The sequence below is a fragment of the Camelus ferus genome, chromosome 24, assembly GCF_009834535.1.
Source record: "Camelus ferus isolate YT-003-E chromosome 24, BCGSAC_Cfer_1.0, whole genome shotgun sequence".
NCBI classification, from domain to species: Eukaryota; Metazoa; Chordata; class Mammalia; order Artiodactyla; family Camelidae; genus Camelus; species Camelus ferus.
In genome coordinates this window covers 2,901,493-2,917,964 of record NC_045719.1, presented here as the reverse complement: position 1 = coordinate 2,917,964, position 16,472 = coordinate 2,901,493, and the positions used below count along the sequence as shown (strand labels likewise).

Genomic DNA, 16,472 nt, shown 5'->3' with positions numbered 1-16,472 from the left:
TAGACATCAATAAGAAGAGACAAACCCAAGTAGAAAAAAATGGATGTAAAATATACATGGGCAGCTTACAGAACAGCAGTGTAGGGCTGGGTAGCGTTTGAAATCTATTCAGCCTCACACATAATCAGATATGTGCAGATCTACACAGTATGAGTGTATTGTTTCACCCATCAGACTGGCAAACGTTCCTAACCGATATCAAGTGTTGGTGAGTATATGGGAAAACACAAGTTGTTAAACATGACGATTAAGTAAAACTTTGGGGTTACTTTTGAGATTGCATTTTAATTTTGAGAAAAATTCCTCTGTTTCCCATCAGTCCCCCCCCCCCCACATACATAAGGAATAAACAGCATGTGAAGGCCAGATGATTTGCTTTTCACGTTTCCAATAATGAGTAAAAAACCTTTCGCTACCACTGTTCCAGATTACTAAGATAAATCCAGTTTGCTTTGCTTCATCTGTAAAAAAGAGAAACTTACAAATTCAGAATCAGTGCTAAAATTTTTAAGTGTGATTTTTATATTTTTCCACAGGGAAAAAGGTGTTGTTGACAATAAAGTGACCATAGTTTAGAATAGGTTAATAAGCAAATGAAGGCCTGGGTTGGGAGAGTGGTTGGTAGGTAAATATGTGTTGTAGAAAGGCCAGTCAGTCAGCGATGACCGTGGGAGCGCCTGTAGGTGATGAAACATTACAGTCCTGGGTGCTGGTTAAATGCACTGGTTACACTAGCTGTGTTGGTCTTCTGTGGCAGCTGTAACAAACTGCTACAAGCTTGGTAGCTAAAACACAGCACAAGTGACTCACTTACAGTTGTGTCAGTTAGAGGTCCGGCATGTCGCCCTGGGCTCCAACCTAGGTGTTAGCACAACTGCACCCCCTTCCGGAGACCCCAGGGGAGAACCTGTGTCCTTGCCTCTTCCAGCTCCTGGAGACCACTCCCATCTTCAAAGCCAGCAAGGATGAGTTCAGCCCTCCCCCCACCACCTCTCTCTGACCTATTGTTCCGCCACTTAAGATGCGCTGTAGTTCCATCTGGTCCCCAGATAACTGAGGACAATCTCCTTATCTTAAAGTCAGCGATGCCTTAGCTCTCTTTTGCTCTGGGACATCACGTATGCTCACAGGTTCCAAGGTTAAGAGGTGGGCGTCCCTGAGGGGCCATTCTGTCTATGAATGGACCCTGGATCCAAGCACAGAGGGACATCTCTTTCTGGGTTAAAGCTGGTGTTTCCCGTGCCGTCTCTTTCAGTGACTGTGTTTGTGCAGGTTGCTAGAGCCCCTAAAGAAACAGGTTGTATTTGCTCCTGAATAAATCAATCCGCAGCTGTATTTTAAACTTGGAATAGAGTGAGTTTGTTAAAAATGTCCATCCTATATGTTTATGAGCTTCTGAAGTATGTAGTTCTGCATACCCAAGGGGTCGTCTGGATTTTAAGATCAAGTCACTGCTTAAATTTGGATGCAGAACACACAATGTTCTTGTTTATTGGACTCCACCGGCTTGCTCTGTTTCTGTTAAGCTGGCATTCCAACTTTTTAGGGAGCTTCACAAACTCTGTCAAGAAAAAACTGGAGGTACGATTCCAATGTGACATGCATTAAAAATTCCTCTTTCTCACTTGTATTTATAGTCTGATGGAGGATCAACAATATACCAGTTTAGTCTTGAGCAGAGTGACAGTTTTGAAACCATTAAACTTCAAGGTAATGTGCACACAGCAGAATTCAGAATAAGCCGCCGAGGAGCAGGGACTCGCTGTCACAAATGTCACTCTGCTTCCATTCTGCTCTGTTGTGGATGGTCCTCACCTCGTCTTTCCTGTGCCATCGCTGGTTCAGTCCCTCTGCATTCATACCACCCCGATGGGAGAAGTAAAATTAAACAAAATATGACTAAGGATGACAGATACTGTGTCTATTACTTTCACTGCTGCCTTTTTTCTTCTAATGTTTAAAAACCTTCGGCTGGCCTGGGACAGTATGTAGGTGCTCACAGGAGCTGTGAGTTAGTCCCGAGTGGTAGACGCGTCTGTCGGGAGGGCTGTGTCTGCGGGTGGCTCTTGGCGAGCAGCATGTGTGTGGGTGGGTACTTGCCACAGTCTCTGTTTTCAGAGGAGGCCAGCTTGAACCTTCATCCAACAGTTACCAAACAGGAGCTCTCACCCTCCGGGCCAGACAAAGGTCGGAGGGGAGGGAATGCGGGAAAGCTGGACTCGTAAGGAATTCCTGGTTGGTAGGAAAGATAACCTAGGGAGATGGGGAAGATGCCTGAGCAGGTAGGAAAGTGAGGGAGAGTGATAATTAAATGCATTTCATGATTGACCCAATGGCCTCTCCTCCAAGGAAATAATGTTAAATTCAAGTTAGAAAAAAAAAGTTGTTTTTTTTTAAATGCCTCTGTATCACTTAGAAAAATTCAAAGAAAACATCTGTATCCCTATTATGTTTTCAATCCCAGGGTCCTTTTCATTCTTTCCACAAGCTGAAAAGCTACAGGATTTAGCCATGAAGAGGGCACGTCATATCCAAGTAGTGACCTAGGAGCCTTCGAGTCTCCAAATGTCCATCAGTCACTGTCTCTCTGTCTCTCTTTTTCTCACACACACACACACGCATATACACAGCTACGTTATTCCTATATTTTTTATAATCAGGAAATAATGTATTATGGTTAACCAGATAGTTGAAATAATGGGAACAAATAGATGTCTGTATCGTCACCTGCCAGTCCGGCTCTAGGACAGGGACATCCAACACAGAAAAGAGGCAAAGCCCCGCCCTCACTCAGCGACACTAACACTGGCCAGAAGCACAGCACAACGCCTATTGGCTGAGGTCAAAGCAGTGGCTCTCAGCTGCCCCCGGGAAACGCGTGCCGTCAGGGAGGGGTTCCTTCGGAAGTCAGGGCTAGGAAGTTCGCATCAGTCTAGCCCGCGACCATCAGAGCTGCAGGTGCTCGGGCCCCTCCAGAAAACAGCAGGTTCTGTTCTTAATGCTGCTGGTTCCCAAAATGAAGCATAGGATATTGAAGTTATGTTTGTTCCCACATGTGAATTTAACTTGTGAGTCCATTCGTCTTCTTGCTGTAAATAATATAATCCCAAGCCCTTTCTTTGCTGTAATTCGAGATGACTGTCACCGTCAGGGAGTCGTGCAGCAGATGCACATCATGGTTTGGAGGTGATCCCGGGTTGTGATACATGCAGTTGCAGCTTTTTTTAAAAGAAGGTCAACCTTTTCCAGATATTTCTTCAACCTTTCAAGTTGGAGAAAGACTAATTTTTTAATTATTTAATTATTTTAATAATTTTTAATTATTTAACATGACTGTTATTTGAGCCTCTTCAACATGAAATACGGGTGTGTGTGTGTGTGTGTGTGTGTGTGTGTACGTGTACGTGTGTACAGAGATCCTGGCAGCTACTTGTCTAAGAGATCCACAGGGTTCTTTGCATCCCTTGTCTGGTGTGTGTTCCTTGCAGACACCCTGACTGGTCCGTGGAACATTCTAGGGCATCTTTGGTATAAGGTCACCTGAAATAAAGCTGAAGCCTTGAGTGATACGTTAATAAAATCTGCCCCCACTTCTCAGCTGCAGGAGGGGAAGGCCGGTGTCTAAGGCCTCCTCCCAGCCTGTCTTCAGCCACACCGGCCTGTCGTTTCAGGTCATCACAGGGTCAAGAAGTGAACTCTGAAACAGAGACCCAACAAAGATCAAAGCCCTGGCTTGTCTCGACGTGAACTATTGTTTGTGATTAGCAATCGCCATGTTTACTAGTCAGTGAAAAGCAGGAGGCAGTGGGGTGGGTAATGAATGCGCCCCATAGTTCTATGTCTGCAAGACACGGGTGGAGTGGTTTCTTAGGTGGTGATTCCGTGAACAGCAATGTTAGAACGTTCTCATTTTGGTCAACAGCCACAAAGTCCCAACTGACAAAGTAAACTAGCCTTTGTTTTCTGTGTCCGGATTTAAGCAACCAATAAAGTTTGCTTAGCGATGCCCATCACAGTCTCATGAAGATGTTTTCTCTCAACACTGGAAATAATACCAAAGGTCTAGAGTTCTCTAGCCACGTGGCCTTGGGCAACTTAGCACTACCGCGCCCCGGTTTCCCTCTCTCTAAGACTGGGCTCGCAACCACAGGTTCCTCACTGGGCTGTTATGAGAATGGAGAGTTAGTGACTGTGACGCGCCTGGTGCCCCCGCGGTCCTACGGAAGTTTCTGTGGTCATTACTTTCATTGTTTTTCCATTTGCTGCTGTAGTGCTTCATCTTTTGCTCTAATGTTGGGACATTTTTTTTCTTTCCCTTAAAATTTTACCTTTAAAAACAACATTATCTGGTAGTTCTCACAGATCCATCTTCAAGAGGACAGCCCCCTCTTCATTTTGGTTTTTTCAGCTGGATCTTGGCAATTTGGTGTAACGTGTGCCAAATAACTTCTTTGACTCAACCAGTAATTATTTCACCCCTACTGGGAGAAAAATTAAATACCTCTTCTTCAGTCCAGCCTCTGCCCTGGTCCTTAATTAACCAAAGCACACAATTAATGGTGGAAGCCAGAACCAGAAAGTCATTTGCCTTTTCATTGAAATTTGCAATGCCTCAAGTTTTACCATCCCTGTAGAATTTTAAATGACAGATAGTTTAAAAATGAGGACACTTTTTGTATAGCCAACAACTTATCTTCAGGTCAGTGTTACCAAGTCCTTCCTCGGTTGCCATCTTTGTCAGCATCATCCAACATGGCAGGACCTGCAGTGGGGCGGAGGGGCCGGTCGTGCTCGCTGGTGAGCCATGTCCCATAATCCCGAGTCGGAATAAACCAGGAGTGTGACTAGGGTCCGCATTGAGGTTGACCTTTGGATTCCTCCCCTTAAATCTGCTTGGTACCCATGGCAAACATGCCCTTCCACCCCCATCCTCTCACAGGCGGCACTCAGTTCAGATTCAGGGAGGGAAAGAAGAGGAGGAGTTACCTCTGCCTTCCTTCCAGCCGTGCTGCACGTAGTCCCCTAGCTGGCCGCCGTGTGTCCCACATCTCCTCCTTCCATGGGACACACCCATGGAGAGATCGTGCTTCATGTTCATTTTACTGGTGCTAATTCATTCCTGTCACACAGTTAATAACTTGCCAGGAAGTTCCCTTCCATTCCCCTCACCCTCATTCCTCGTGTTGTATTTTCATGCCAGGAAAGGAAAAAAAGAGAACTATTAGAATATAATAAGCGTGAAGGACCGTCCTTCTAATTTGAATTCATTCCACATTTCTTTCCTTCTCCACTTCTGTGCTAGTGGGAAGTTTGGCGCTATAACTCATTTTTTTCTCCCTCCTATTTTTTGTCCCAGGCAGTATTGCAGTTTTTTCAGTAGACTTTACTTCTTAGAGCAGTTTTAGGTTTACAGCAAAAATCAGGCCAAAGGTCCAACAGGAGAGCAGAGAGTGTGTGTACACCTTCTGCCCCACCCCCACACACACAGCTTGCCCCTCTGTCAGCATCCTGCACCAGAAGTGTACATTTGTTACAACGGAAGACACATCGTTATCACCCAAAGTTCATAGTTTACATTAGGGTCCACTCTTGGTGGTGTACATGCCGTAGTTTTTAACAACTGAATAATAACACGTACCCACCATTTAATATCATACAGAATAGCTTCCCTGCCCTAAAAATCCTCTGTGCTCTGTGTAGTCACCCCTCCTGCCCCACCTGGCAAACACTTACCTTTTTACTGTCTCTGTAGGTCCGTCTTCCCAGAATATCATAGCGCTGGAGTCGTACAGCACGCAGGTGTGCATTGCGTGTCATCTTCCACTCCTGACCCTTCCAACACAGTTAAGTTTCTAAGTGCTGTATTAGTGGAAAGCAGAGAATACTTAGTTTCGGCCACATCGTCTTTTTAAACTTTTTGCTTTGAATGATTTGACAATACTTAGAATTCAAATAGTTCCCATAAAATCTGGATTTCTGGTTTCTCCTGAAGTTAATGATGCCTGGGACCTCCCTGAGGCATCAGTCCTCTGGAGCGGAGCGGCCGTCCCCTCCCTGTGCTCCTCTGTCCAGTCTCCACCACTGCTTACTGTCTTACATCTCCTTCACTCATGTCCGGGACCTGCCTGGCCCCTCGTGAGACACCTGTGTTTGTGGAATCTAAAGAGAGGAAAAATGTGGTTAAAAGCTGAGGTTGTTGCAGGAAGGCTTGCTTAGGGCTTGTGAGCTGCGTTTTGAAGGCTCACAGACATAGAGTATGTGTTTAATGGACTTTCGCTTAAAGCTGGAGGGCTCTGACTGGACCTCTGCTTGGTCTGAGCACACTCTCCCAGGTCCTTCGTGGCTTCTTGTGTGCTTAAAGATCAGCAGTGAAATGTGTAGCATGACATCACTGAAGCTAGTGCACACGCGTGGGGATTAGAAAGGAGAAAGATCTGTCCAGTACAGGCTTAGCTTTTTGTGACACTTTGACTGTCATTTCCTAACCTATAAGGATTAGAGGAACACAAGCAAGAGAAGACAAAGAGAGAAGTCTGGCGAACTTGACTGCATCTCTCTTTGTAGGCAAAACAAAAGAGAACTTGGAGGCAGTCATCTGCATAAATCAGTCCAAAGCAAATCCAAGAAATTCCAGCAAAAAAGGGATGTTTTGCCTGAATGATGGCACTCATTATCTCAATCCTTCACTTCAGAGCTCCTGGGGAGACCCGGCTTGAGAATGCTTCTCCAGGGAGCTGGCGGACTCAGAAGTGCAGAGCAAACGTATTGTAACTGTAGCTGTTTCTCTCAGGCCGGGACTGCCTCTGTCCAAAACACCTGTTGAGAACATCCAAGCCCAGACGCTCCTCTCAGACTAGCATGATTGGCTGGAGGAAACACAGCTCTGGAGAGGACGATCGGAGTCTGCACTCTGGTGCCCCGAAGAGCCATTCCTGCTTACTGCTCAAAACCTTTACAGCTTTAACACTGGCATAGACGTCATAGCTCATTTTCATTTCTCTGTTTAAAAATGTATCTTTTTCCCAACAACTTTTAGCAATAAAAAGGGCAACTTATTAATGAAACCCTTCTGCCTTCCAAGGATGAAATTAAAAGATTATTATAACTACAGGCGAGAAAGCATTTGGATTATGTGGCTTTTGAAAATGATAATAAAGGTTATCCATATGGTCCAATGTTGTCAGTGCCTCCCATTGCATTAGTGATCTCCTAATGGGGGGGTGGTTCTGATTACGTGGCTCATTTTAAGTTCTGCTGTGTCCTAGGTCAGTCAGCGTCGAGATGATTTACTAGAAATAGCTGCTGTTTTCCTGTGTAAGCGCTGCTAAGTGCTTAAGCAGAATTAGAATATTTAGGATATTGTGTCTTGGGTATTACGGTGCCATGGTCTTCTTTAATCCTCTCACTTTATAACTTCTTCATAAGCGTCTCTAATTCTATTCTTGTCTGTCCTGGATGCGTCAGACAACCTCCGGTGATAAAGACCTGGAAAAGTGTGTTTTATCTGTGTATTTGAATGTCAGTTTCCCTTAGGTTTAATGCCTTTTGTTCGGGTCTCTGTGACTTAAGATTATGAGCTTTTGGTGGTTCGTGAGCATGATGGAGAGGCCAGGGTTAAACTGTCTCCAAAGGAATTACAAATCTCGCCGCCTTCCAAGTCCTTTCTGCGTCTGTTTCACCGAGGGAGGGGGCCTGGGGACGCAGTCCTCTATGAAACTTTGCAGGGAAGCCAGTAATTTGACTTTTTTTACCTTCTGCCCTGTTGACCAGCCTTGATGGGGAACTGCTTTGGGTTCATTTGGGGTCTGGCCCAGTGTCACAGCCACCTGATGGATATGCCCATCAGCGGTCTCTGTCCCCCGCAGGCAGTGTTACAGCGCCTCCCTTCGCGCTGCGCTCCGTTTATGCTGGCATCACCCCTCGCCAGGTTTGTTCTTTGGTTCTGCAGCTGTCCCTTTTAGACTCACTCCTTGGATTCAGTTTGGCTTGGCAAATACTTACTAAGGGGGATTGACTCTTGACCCCTGAGTATGGCAATGTGGAAAATAATTTAGTAGATACATTATGACCGTGTGGTACCTGGGTCCTGCGCCGTTTTAATTCAGCTCCTAGCAGGAGAAGCATAAAGGCGTGTTCCTAATGTCACTGAGGGTTTTGTCGAGGACAATGAATGTATTTTCTCCTTGCGTCTCTGCACTTGTCAGAGAACCTGACGCTCCGTGTGACGGAAGAATACCACTCACTCAGTAGAAGTGATTCCCGATCATCGGTCGGTTCACACTTTGTACCCACGTGCACGTCTACATAATGAGCTCTTTGTCCGAAGGAAACTGGCCAAGAAGCGGAAGGAGACAATGAGCAGCACACGGCAGGAGATGACGGTGATGGTGAGCTCCATGGACAAGAGCTACGCGGAGCAGGGCACCAGCTGTGACGAGGCTTTCTCCTTCATGGACACGCACAACCTGAACGGGAGATGTGAGTGCACGCGCTTCCCCGGCTCCCGGGCAGCTCCCGGCTCCCCAGGGCTCCCCGTAGTGCTGGGGTGAGGGGGTGGGGTGGTTAGGAAGCAGAACCCCCCGACAGCATTCTTATGCCCCTTCCTAGACGACCCTGGAGATGTCCCTATGTGCCGCGGCTCCGTCGGAGGCCGTGGGCCAGGTCAGGGAGCACAGGGAGCCACGGGCCATTTCTGTAGTGACCTGGAGCCGTGGCACCAAGGCTGCCCTTCTCCCCAAGAGGAGGGCACTTGCTTGTCACCCTCCCTTGTGGTGTTTAGCTCCTGTTTGTGTGTGTGCCAGGTGTGGAATTAACACAGGGGAAGCCTGTTGGAAAACAGTTTGCTAAATGGCAGTAACAAGCTAATTGTTTATTTGTTTAGCTGACAAGGTCTGCCTTTATTATAGGGCTGTTTGTGGCAGGTAATACATTAAACTGTATTTCCACTTAAGAAGGCTTACATTTCACGCCAGGTGAGGCAGCCGAGCTCAGCTAATACCTTCCTACGCTGCCACCTGCGATCCAGGTCCAAGGCATTATTTTAGGAAGCTGACAATTACTCGGATTGTGTGAAATACAAAAAGAGCAGGTTCTGGGGCCCCAGTGATCTTCTCTAAAAACTAAATCCCATGGTGCAGCTCAGCTGGGTTCAGGGTCAGAGGTTTCCTTACCGTGGGACATCCGTGTGCACAGGCTGTTGGACCACGTGGGGAAGGACTTGCAGGCATCTCGGTTTCTAATAAAAATAAGGCCGGGGATGGAGAGAAGCACAGAACCATGGTCTCTGGCGAGAGAGGCTGAACTCCGCGCAGACCGTGCGTGCGCCAACCTGACTACCCACTTGGCATGTTCTGATGCCGCATCTCCGGCCCGGCGTCCTCTCCCATCGCACACGCTGTAGTCAGCGCTCTTCCCGCGCCTGCCTTTCCCAACACTCAGCAAGGCTTCTAGAAAGCTTGTTTCTTTCTGTCCACAGTGGCCCCTGGTCAGAGGCCCTGTGTTCATTCATCTGTGTGCACACCCGGCCGCTGGTGTGGAGTTCCACCAGACACTGGCAGGGCACACTCCTCATGATGACCAGTGTCCTCTGCCCTTTCATGGCATCCTCAGTGCAGCTGGCAGAATCCGGGGCACTTGGTTTAACCATGAACTGCCTCCCTTTTTTTATAAAATTTTCTCTGCTTTTTTGTAGCAAATATATTTTTCATTAAAAAAAATATGTAATGTGTTTAATGGCCCAAATAAAGCAACTTAGAATGCATTTGTGTGGGCTGGGTGGGAGAAGTCCTTCCCACAACAGACAAGATAAGAATTTTTGTCACAGCTCTATTTAGCGCTATGAAAGCCACCTTTCCATGGAATCAGTGACAAATGTCCCATAGGTATTTATTAAAAAGGAGGATTTTTAGGACTGTTCCAGTTCTTTGGGGGATGAGGGTGGAATTTAAGCCAAGTTTGTGATTATTGAAAGGTCATAATGTCCTACTGTAAGCTATACGGATGAGATAAATCTCCCAAGATTATGTTTTACATGTATTTACATCTGAAATTATTCTCAAATTATCTGTTGGTCCCCAAGAAATAGTAATAGTCCTCATTTAAGGTTTCATTATCTTGGGAGAGCAAAGAAATCTCAATAACAACAAATATATCCTAAAACCTTTAAGTCTGAAATTAAAGTTATTAGGCCATTTCAATATCGATGACTTTAACATTGAAACATTAGTTAACTGGGGATTATGATAAAACTGCATATAAGCATGACCTTTATTATCTGCTGTTAGAAATAAGATGGACTGGAGGAAAAATACAGCCAAAATCTTATAACAAATTTCTGTCAATGCAACAAGTGGAATAAATCTTGGTTTTTGTTTTAAAAAAAGAAAGAAAAGGAAAAAAGACTTTTTGTCCTAGCAGTTATTTCTTGAACATCAGTATGAAAGGGACCACACTGACACATGTTCTTGCCTTCCAGGATAGTCCATTAATGCTCCAAACCTTCTGCTTCCTGGTGAAATTCCTCACAAATAAATTTACTTGGAATTACCTGCCCAAAGAGCAGAAATCTACATTAGCAGTTTCTAGGCGTTTGACGTTTGAGCAACAGGGAATATTTGCCTCTGGACAGGAAATTTAATTTGACATTTACTTTTTTAAAAATGTATGTTTCTGTGGAAATCCTAAAATGCCCACGCAGGGAGGGCTGCTGCGGAGGCTGGGATCAGCATCCAGGGCTCACCTGCCCTGAGGCGTTATTTGATGCCTCCCATCAATACCGCTGGTAGAGGAAACACAGCAGGAGGAGTTCCATTCTCTTCCCACTCTCCTTGAATCCCATCCGTGGGGAGTGACCCTAAGGGTAAACTTTGTCCCGATACCCTCTTGATGCCTTTAGGGTAGGAGCGTAGTTACTGGGAAAGGAAGCTTTCAGAAAAGGTGTTCTTCACCATAAAGAAGAATAAAATAATGCCGTTTGCAGCAATACGGATGGCCCAAGAGATCGTCATTCTAAGTGAAGTAAGCCAGAAGGAGAAAGACAGATACCGTATGATTATCACTCACATGTGGAATCTGAAAAAAAAAAAAAGGGAAAAAAAGGACATTATGAACTCATTTACAAAACAGACTCGCAGACATAGTAAATAATCTTATGGTTACTGGGGGAAGAGGGTGGGAAGGAATAAATTTGGGAGTTTGAGATTTGCAAATGTTAGCTACTATATATAAAAATAGATTTTAAAAAACAAGTTTCTTCTGTATAGCACAGCGAACTATATTCAGTATCTTATAATAACTTTAATGAAAAAGTGTATGAAAACGAACATATGTATGTGTATGCATGACTGGGACCTTGTGCTGTACACCAGAAATTGGCACGTTGTAAATGACTGAACTTCAATAATTAATTAATTAATTAATTAAAAGGTGTTCATTAGACAACTAGGCTTCCATCCCCAAACCTATTACAAGTCTGGATACGTTTGAGATCTTTCAGGGTTGGGAGGCAAGCAGCTTTTAGGAATGAAACAGTGCAAAGAGTGAAGGTGGAGAATTTCAAACTAAGCCCGAGCATTATGAGAGTGGAGAGTAAGCTCTGCCAAAACAAACAGGAGTTTTACTTAAAAGGGGGAAAAGTAGACATGTATAGTGGGAATGGGTTTAATTTTTATCCAAAAAGAAGTATTTAAGATATATATTTTTAATTTTTTAATTTTAATTCTTATTTTTTTATTGAAGTGTAATTGATCCATAATGTTAGTTTCAGGTGTACAGCAAAGTGATTCAGTTACACACATACATACGTATATATACATTTTCAGATTCTTTTCCATTGCAGCTCATTACAAGAAGTTGAATATAGTTCCCTGAGCTGTACAGTAGGTCCTTGTGGTTTATCTGCCTTATATATAGTAATGTGTATCTGTTAATCCCAAGCTCCTAATCTATGAATTTATTTTCATATTTTTAAATATATATAAAATAAATATTTATAAAAATATATATAAATACATTTTAAAGGTGAAAATAAGCATAGTTATTTTGTATCTGCTTTGCACATTTTTACAGGACAAACTAACATGTCAGTGGGTAACAGGCATCATGCTCACTGACCCTGGTGTGTTTTACAGATACTCAGGTGTTTTGTCCTTATCTTCATCAGTTGCTCTCTTTTTACCTGGCAGCTTACCACAAATATACATTCTAAATGTAATACGTCTCTATTTTAGAAGAACTTATAAATGACAGGCAGCTTGTGCTCTGTTTCTGGTTCTGCCATTAACTAATTATACAGTTTGAAAATATGAACACAGGTGAAAACGTTATCTGAAGGGACCGGCTCCACGAGAGGGAAAGTATATTAACATGTCAGAATAGAGATGACGCTCAGGAACCACAGGGATGTGGTGGTGCTTCCCGTGAAGCAGCGATGTCGGTGGGCATTAGTGTCCTGATCAGGAACTCAGCGTCAAATTAATCATATAACTACCATTAACTCATCAGAGGAATTAAAACGTACACTTACATCCAGCTTGAGCACTTGAGCACATTCAAATCAGTTATCTTTACACTTTAATGAAATTAAAGTGTTTTTAAAAGCACTAATCAATTAAGATGTTGACGAGAGTTTAAAAATATTTTAAAATAAGAAGTATCCACTTTCAATGGAATCAGACAAATTGGATGAGATTGACTTTACCTCTTAATAATGGGAGGAAGAGAAGTTGTAATCGTTAAATCTTGAGTGTTTCAGAGGAAGATTTGGAAGAAAAATAGGCATTTTTTAAAAGCATTTAAATGACTAACAGAACAGAACGTAGGCATGCAGTTTCACCTTAAAAATAATGTGCATGGAACGTCTCCTTTATTCTTCATGAAACAGATCACAGCATCGTGAAAAGCTCTCTGAAAATCCCAAGTAAGAGGAAGGCGAGGGTTTAGCAAATGAAAAAAAATTCAGAATATTCTCCACAAGCCATGTGTAGATAATTCTCATACTCTTAGTTGTTTAAAAAAAAAAATCAGCTCAGCATGATTGCAGAATCCCAAAAGCAAAGGCTGGAAGTCAAAAAGGAAGTCTAATGAATTTCTCCGTCCAAAACAGTGGCCGTGGTTGTGGGGTTTTTCCTTCCGCTGTGGGGCCAGGTGTGCGATAGAAGGTGGCATGTCCTCTAAAGCACACGTAGCTCCCCGAGACTGCGGAAAGTGACGGCGCTGACCACACAGACGTGGGTGCGTCTCCGACGGGTCTTGGGTCAGCAGTGCGCCCGGCACGGTGCCCACGAGTGAGCGCAGGGCGGTGTTTCCAGGTGTTGCGTCTGCCCCCCACTGACTGGCCTTTGTCTTATTTACAGCCGTGTCTTCACCGTCGTCCTTTACGATGAAAACGAACACACTGAGCACATCGGTGCCTAACTCCTATTACCCAGGTAACGGGTTTTTCCACGTTCCATCTCTCCGTCGCCCCGAGACCCCGTAGCAGTCGGAAGCGGCCAGCGCCCACTTTGCTGTCCAGGCTGATGGAGGGGCTTCGTGTTTGATGTGCTGTAGCCCAACGCTTGCTGCGGTTTTCTGCGGGGAGACTGGGGGGCCTTTCATCGTCATTTACTGTTCTTTCTCTTTTTACTTTCTCTGCCTTGACCCGCTTATGATGTTTGACAGACCCATTTGTGCCAACTGCAATTTTAGGTGAGAACATTTCCCTTTATCACAGTTTATTACAGGAGTAATTTAGAAAGTCTGCGGCCACTGTGTAGGAGACGGGAGTTTTAATTTTGCCTGATGTGGGGATTGTAACCGGGACAAGGGGAGTGGTAGGTGGTCTGGAGGGGTGGGAGGTGGGCATATAAAATAACTTTCTCCAGACAGTCTCCATTGATAAGAAGGGTTTGCCGCCTGTCTGTTGGGAATGACACCAAAAGGTTCAAATGAGCTATCCCGGCTCCAGTGTTCAGAATTTAAAGTCAAGTTTGATCCCAAGGAAAAATACACTATGTCATCACTCAGCTGTGCACTTGTAAGAGTGATTCTGTCCAATGTGACAGCCATGAAAGTGAAAATAGCTTCTTATTATCTTCACTTATTGCTAAGCACTAAAAACTGCAATTTCCAAAGCAGCATTTTTCTGATTATGCCACATGTTAGGCAGAAAAATGATCGCAGTAGAGTTTTGGCCCCCGACCTCTCCTCGGGGCCACTCAGGTTGCCCCAGCATCCAGTGTCTGTCACTCCGTGGCATCTCAAAGGAGCTGATGTTGTTGACAGCACAGTGAATGGTGACACTCTAATCACATGGTTTATCTTGTGTCAGATGTCACTGGAAATGAAATGAAATGTTAGCCCACTGGGGCAGAATGCATGGCGAGTAGGAAATATTCCCAGTGGGGGGGTTAAAGAAAAAAATCCCGTTTGTCCAAGTACAAGAAGCATGAGGAGGCGTGCCATCACCTGGATGTGGTCGAATTAAACAAGTGGGAGCTGCCGTGGCCTCTGAGACACACCGTGACCCAAGTGTATCCCGGCTGTGTCTTCTTTCTGCCGCTAACCTTGCCAAAAAGGAGCACAACGCAAATGGCTCCAAGGAGCCTAAGACGCTGCCGCGGCCAGACTCCACCCTCAGCTGTGCGACACCTGCGTCCTGCCTCTCGCTACAAGGGTTTACATCTCTGTGCTTCTCTATTCTCTAAGTTGTTACATTTTTTGTATAGAGAGCGATCTTTTTTCCCCTTATGGCGTTGCCTGGGCTTAATGAAGTCAGTTTGTTGCCTGAGGGAAAAAATGAACTCAGACAGAAGTTTTAAGAATGGACATAAACTGGATTAGTTAAATTGGCATTATTTTGAAGACTAACAAAACCCTCCAAAGTCCCCGCCTTTTAATACCAACTGTAAGGGAAAGAAAGCTGCATTTTTCTCCTTTTCATAAGTGAGGGGCTCGGGCTAATCTTAGGCACCCGAACAATGAAGTCTACATGCAGATGACGTTTGCAGAATCTCTTGATAGGTGAGGATTTGATATTTCTTTGTGTGCCTGGCATTCATTCTGTGATTCCTCTAGTAGATGTGCTGACCTTGGGGGAGCTGGGAGTCGGGGGAGCTGTGCTGTGCATTGTCAGAGGGAAGAAAATGTTCAGATTTCACAGCAGGATTTAGATAAGCTTATTAAACCAATACCATCTTTTAAAATCGAGGCTTTGTTATTCCGAACGCTAATGACATCTTTTAAAGTTGGTTAGGCTTCTTTTCAGAGAGAGAATCGCTCAAATAGACAATTCAGGTAGCAAAAATGAAGCGCATTGTGAAAAGCAAGTCAACCAGCTCAACAAATAACTGTTACTGTGTTGAGTTGGTACCAGCATTCCAATGTTCAGAAATGGCGCTGCTTGGGAACCACGTTATTGGGTGCAGAGGGAACCTGTATATCACATAGATTATCACTTGAAACCATGCAGAGAAGATAAGCCGTATGTCTCCTCTGGCATTTTGGGGGCATAGTGCTATTCTAATTGACACCAGGATGAGAAGAAATGTTTTGTGGGGACTCGGAGCTTAGCACAATTAAATCCACCAGTGCCTTTTATCGTCAGGGGCTAAGGTGCCCAGCCCTAATGTATAAAGCTTTAGTACAAGTTATATCATTTTCTTGCAAAAAAAAAATTAGATGGATGGATAAATGGATAGCTAGGTAGGCCCTTCTCCACCCTCAAGACAACATTCATTCCAATTCAAGATTTTTCAACTGGTTTGTTGAAAATTCAAGATAATTTATTGACGAATGTCAGTAGAATGAATTCTCAGGTCTTAGAAAACCATCAGAACGTTTAGTGAGGAGCTCTATTTCTGGTTTCCTCTCAGGCATAATTTTTTTAATTAAAAAATTATTGGTGGGTAATTTTTAGCAGATATAGGAAGTTAGTGACAAATGACGTATTTTATCAGTACTAATTCTTTCTTAAGAAGTCAGAGGAAACTGATTAATCACCAGTTCTGATGGAATCAAGATCTTCTGCCAGTGTGAGTGGCCCAGTTGCAGAGCAGGCGCCACACGAGAAGCCCGTTTTGCCTGCGGTGTCTCCGTGCCAGGGAGCAGCGCTCCTTCCTTACGTGGCCTCGGCAGCGTTTAAGTGCTTTCAAATGTGTCCGCACAGTAACGAGGTCAAGATGTCAGTGCCGTGGGGGATGATACGGTGGTGGCTGCTCTGTGGTCTTGAAACGCCCAAGGATGCCTCAGCCTGGGGTCAGAGGACCGCAGGGCTGCAGTGGATCCACGTGAAAGGCCACATGATTCACCTAGGGGGAGTTGAGAAGATCAGTCCACGGTGGAGGGTATTTAGTTCCATTCATCCCAAAAGCTACCGGTCTGAAAGAATGAGAGAGAGGCAGGGGGAGGAACTCATGCGTGTCCCATTTATTTTAGTATAAAGAGCAGAACCCCCAGGTAAACGCTCCAGGGGCTCAGCGCTTCAGCAGGGAGCC

General features: G+C 44.6%; 1 protein-coding gene across 3 annotated transcripts in view; it reads left to right on the top strand.

The window, feature by feature from the left end:
* PTPRM (protein tyrosine phosphatase receptor type M) overlaps nt 1-16,472 on the top strand; it is a 604,888-nt gene that overhangs the window by 469,593 nt on the left and 118,823 nt on the right. For all 3 annotated transcript variants that reach the window (XM_032467107.1, XM_032467106.1, XM_032467108.1), the window contains 2 exons: nt 8,327-8,478; nt 13,353-13,427. In XM_032467107.1, the coding sequence (XP_032322998.1) occupies nt 8,327-8,478; nt 13,353-13,427 (227 nt within the window). The remainder of the gene's footprint in view (nt 1-8,326; nt 8,479-13,352; nt 13,428-16,472) is intronic.